The 4,245-nt window shown below is 38.0% G+C and overlaps 1 protein-coding gene across 2 annotated transcripts in view; it reads right to left on the bottom strand.

Moving 5' to 3' along the window:
• LOC102594175 (probable DNA-3-methyladenine glycosylase 2) overlaps positions 1-3,691 on the bottom strand; it is an 8,096-nt gene extending 4,405 nt beyond the window's left edge. The window contains exons 1-2 of one of the 2 annotated variants that reach the window (XM_006341889.2): positions 2,495-3,691; positions 828-1,139 (exon numbers count right to left, since the gene is read on the bottom strand). In XM_006341889.2, coding sequence (XP_006341951.1) covers positions 1,133-1,139; positions 2,495-3,477 — 990 coding nt within the window. In that variant the 5' untranslated portion in view covers positions 3,478-3,691 and the 3' untranslated portion in view covers positions 828-1,132. Of the gene's footprint in view, positions 1-827; positions 1,140-2,494 lie in introns of those variants that run through there. The other variant, XM_006341888.2, reaches the window with a different exon arrangement.
• Between the last annotated feature and the right edge of the window lie 554 nt (positions 3,692-4,245).

Below are 4,245 nucleotides of genomic sequence, written 5' to 3'. Positions count from 1 at the left end.
GGGGGGGGAGGAGGGGAGGGGCAACTGATCTTGCCACATGACCGATATCAGAGGCAGATTCAGGATTTAAACTTGATGGATTCAATATTTATCTTGAATTCATTGCATTTTACAATTATGAATTCAAAACTTGCTTCTGTTAAATTTTTGGAGATTACTCAAAGTTGTGTCCTCTAACTGAAGGTCCTATGTGCATATTCTTTTCCCCCCCTTATAACTGGAGTCTGAGCTAGTTTAGGAACACCTCAACTATTCCACGAGTACCTGCAATCTCCCACCATCATAGGTACATGCAATTCTACCCTTCAAGGCTTAACAAATGGAAAGAAATCACCTAATGTTTTTGTTTCAATTGACATTTGAATCCTGGTCTCTATATGAACTCACTTTATTGATCATTAGACCACACCCTTGAGTGCTATGCTTTATGTGCTACTAGATTATGATCTGCATGTACGGAGATTGGACGGATAAACATAACTACTCGCTCATCTTCCCAATAGTTTGTGTTTGTACTGATTATGGCACACAAAACTTGCCAGTAAGTTTTCGTTAGTCGTTTTAAGTGCCTCATTTTACTGGAAGCTGATTAGGACTAGTTCTAACTTGATCCCGAGTGGATTTCCAGTGCCTTATACAACCACCTCAAACCTCCTCAGGGAAAAGAGAAATCCAGAGGCCCCTGTGTGGCACTTCAAAAGGTTATTGAACCAGAAAGTATGACAAACTATTCCTCAAGGAATAATTTCATCAGTAAAAGAAAAAAAAGAGAACCGACAAAAGGCCAAAAAAGGTTAAGAATCACTATGCAATCAACAGGTCAGTACTGATGAACCAAATGAGAAAGATTGCGAGTATACATTTCACTTCAATACTTTTATGTTTTATATTTCAACCTTTATTTCAAGAATGTGTATACACAAAATTTTAATATAAACGTAGATGGAATAAACTTGTGAAGCACATGTCGAGAATATGAAAAGCATAACTTAGTTGTGCCTTCACTGGACCCGCTCTTTTCCAATTAGCAAGCTTTTAAATTCCACCAGATTCATACTTTAGCTTGGTTTCGCATCCTTAGCCCCTTAAATTACTTAGCTTGGTTGTTCGCATCCTTAGACCCTTAAATCACTTAACTCCTGAATATGAAAAATTCAATCAATGGTGTTTACTTTCTCATTAGAACTTCATTGGGAAAAAAATGCTTACTTGCTCAGTAGAATTAAGTACATAGTTAATACTTCCATAAGTATAAGCATGATGTTGGAGTCACTGAAAGTCGTGACAAAGTTGTTTAGTTAAGAGGGATTAGAGTAAGTAGCACCTCTTCTTCTTTTTTGGTTGACATGGTAATATAATATTACAAACCAGCACACTAAACCAGAAAAGGCTTGATAAAGCTCTGCCCTGAACTAGTTTGGAGGAAGGGGTTAATCACCAACAAATCAAAAGGGGGTCTGGGAATTACGGACTTAAATGCTCAAAATACAAGTCAACTGATGAAATGGCTATGGAGGTATACTAAGGTAGAGGACAGTTAATGGAGAAGGGTAATTCTTGACAAATATAGTCAGGAGGGGATTTGGTGCAACAGGTCCTGTTAACAGTCCTTATGGAGTAGGGGTGTGGAGATCCATTAGATCTCATTGGGACACACACTGCTAAAGAATTCAAATATCCAAGTTGGAAATGGTAGAACGACTTTGTTCTGGGCAGGCAACTGGCTTGGGCATGAATGCGTGAGATCTTTTCCCTGATCTGTTCAACATCTCAACTTCTCCAAATGCTTACTTATCCACAGCTAAGGAACTACAAGCATGGAGCATTACTTAGGGGAGGATCCTAAATGATTGGGAAATTAAAGTTCTTTAAGACTTTGGAAGAGTTTTAGGGGCTATCAGAAGCAGAGGACAAATTGTAGTATAATCCATGCAAAGATGGGACTTTCACAGTCAAGTCTGCCTATTTAGCAATCAGCAACTATGCTTATCAGAATATTGATTGGCCATGGAATTCTATAATGCTCCTCCAAAAGTTCTATGTATCACCTGGCAGCTTTGACTCAAGAAAGGTTAAGAAGAAGAGGATTCCAGTTATGTTCCATATGTTTGTTTTGTGACCCCCTTGGTTTCAGGGTGGACCTTTTCACTCTATTTTATTATATACGCTAAGCGAAAGTCTAACACAGAAACTAATAGCCATTTGTTTCTTCATTGTTCTTTTACTTATCCATTGTGGCAGCTCTTTCTTAATTTGGTGGGGATCAAATGACTAACCACTCTGTAACAAAACTATTGCAAAGACAAGTTTTACCTGCCACTAAACTATTGCAAAGACAAGTTTTACCTGAAAGTAATCAACCAACTTCCCCCTACTGATAAACATCATTACAAGCAATTGAAAATGCAATAAACATACATGGAAAAACACCGGAAAAGATACATGACAATTACTGAAGGATTAATGGCAAACTAGACACGAAAGAGAAACATACCCAACATCAAGAATCCCATTAATAGGATCCAAGAACTGCTGATTCGGTTGATGTTGTTGTTGTTGCTGCTGCTGCATTGACAACATCTGCTGCTGTAAACTAACATCAGAATTCCCCACCACATTGCCTTTCGAATTTGCCCCCTTTGCCTCTACAAACCTCCAAATATACCACGAAGCTACCGACCTATAAGGCTTCCATTTCTCACACAACTGATCCATCTGTGATGGCCTAGGAAGATCCTCAAGACCATATAACATTCTCACCCCTTTCCTAATACCAAGATCATGTATCGGCAACACATCCGGCCTATGAAGTGAAAAAATCATAAACATATGAACTGACCAAGACCCAATTCCATTCACCATAGTAAGCATTGTAAAAAGGGATTTATCATCCATATCCACAATCGACTTATCCGACAAAATCCCATTTTGATACTTCCTTGCTAGGTCATGTAAATAGCTTGCTTTTCTAGCAGAAACCCCAATTTGACGAAGCTGTTGTGGTGTTAATCCCAAAACCATATCTGGCATCACATTCGATTCCCCACCACAAAGAGATATAAATCGAGTGTAAATCGATGACCCAGCTTTATACGCTAGCTGCTGAAACAGAATGCTTTTTGTTAGAGCAAGAAAAGGGGGTTGAAAAAGTTCGAGGGTAGGAAGTGGGTATGTTTCAATTAATGGAGAGAGTAATGGGTCGGAGGATTTGAGGTAATTAATGGCGGATTCAAGCTCACCTTCATATGAAAGTGAACGAGAAACGATTCTTGGTACGATGGTGGAAATCTGGGTTTTGGGTAGCGAGGGATCAACAGTATTGGAAAGCTTCCGGGTTTTTCTGGGTCGAGAAGGAAGCTTGGTGGGTGGTGAATGAGCTTGAAGAGGTACAACATTAATGGCGTCGGTAGAAGGGGGATTTGTTAGGGTGGGGGTGTTAGGGTTGGGTTCAGATGCAGATTCTGATTCTTCAGCCATGGATGAAGGAAAGGAAACTGGAAATGGAGATCAATTGAGGGATTTTAGCACAGGGAAAGTCGTTAATGGAGATTTACAAGATTGAAGGTCGTTAATGGAGATTTGAAGGAAACCTAAAAATGGGATTTTTGTTCAATGCTACAGTGAAGTGTCAGCAGTCAGTTCGATGGTGGTCACTGCTACACCTTTGGGGTACAGGCGCGTATAATAATTTCAAGATAAAATATAAAATTAATTCTTTAACACTATTTATATTTAAATTGTGAGATATTTTCTCAATTTATGAAAAAAAAAAAAGTTACATGTTAGGTAACTTTATAATATTTCTCCTGTTAATATGAAGTATTTAAAGTTTATGTAGTTTAAATTTTGAGAATCAGAAAATAAACAAGTGTTTTAGAACAAGAAAGAATAGATAAGAGTAATGTTTTAGTTTCACATAACATAATGTTACTGATAAGGATTGCTACAGGAATATCAAACATAAAGTTGTGGTGTACTGGTGGGAGTGTTTTATTCTTAATTAGAGGTTTTGGGTTCGAATCTTGAATATAGAGAAAATCATGTTGGGAGTGCCACCATCGAATGGGTCCTATAGAGCGCGATCCGAACTTAGTCGAAACTTCAATATAGACTCCAAAAACTGTGTGAAAAACAAAAAAAAAAAAGGATTGTTGCGAAATAATAAGTATTCATTCGATTTTATGCTAATGTGGGACTTCAAACACTTCATGAGAAAAAAACACACACAATATGTTCTGTTCGACC

This window comes from Solanum tuberosum, unplaced genomic scaffold (assembly GCF_000226075.1).
Source record: "Solanum tuberosum cultivar DM 1-3 516 R44 unplaced genomic scaffold, SolTub_3.0 scf00032, whole genome shotgun sequence".
NCBI lineage: Eukaryota > Viridiplantae > Streptophyta > Magnoliopsida > Solanales > Solanaceae > Solanum > Solanum tuberosum.
This window is presented reverse-complemented; position numbering and strand designations above follow the sequence as displayed.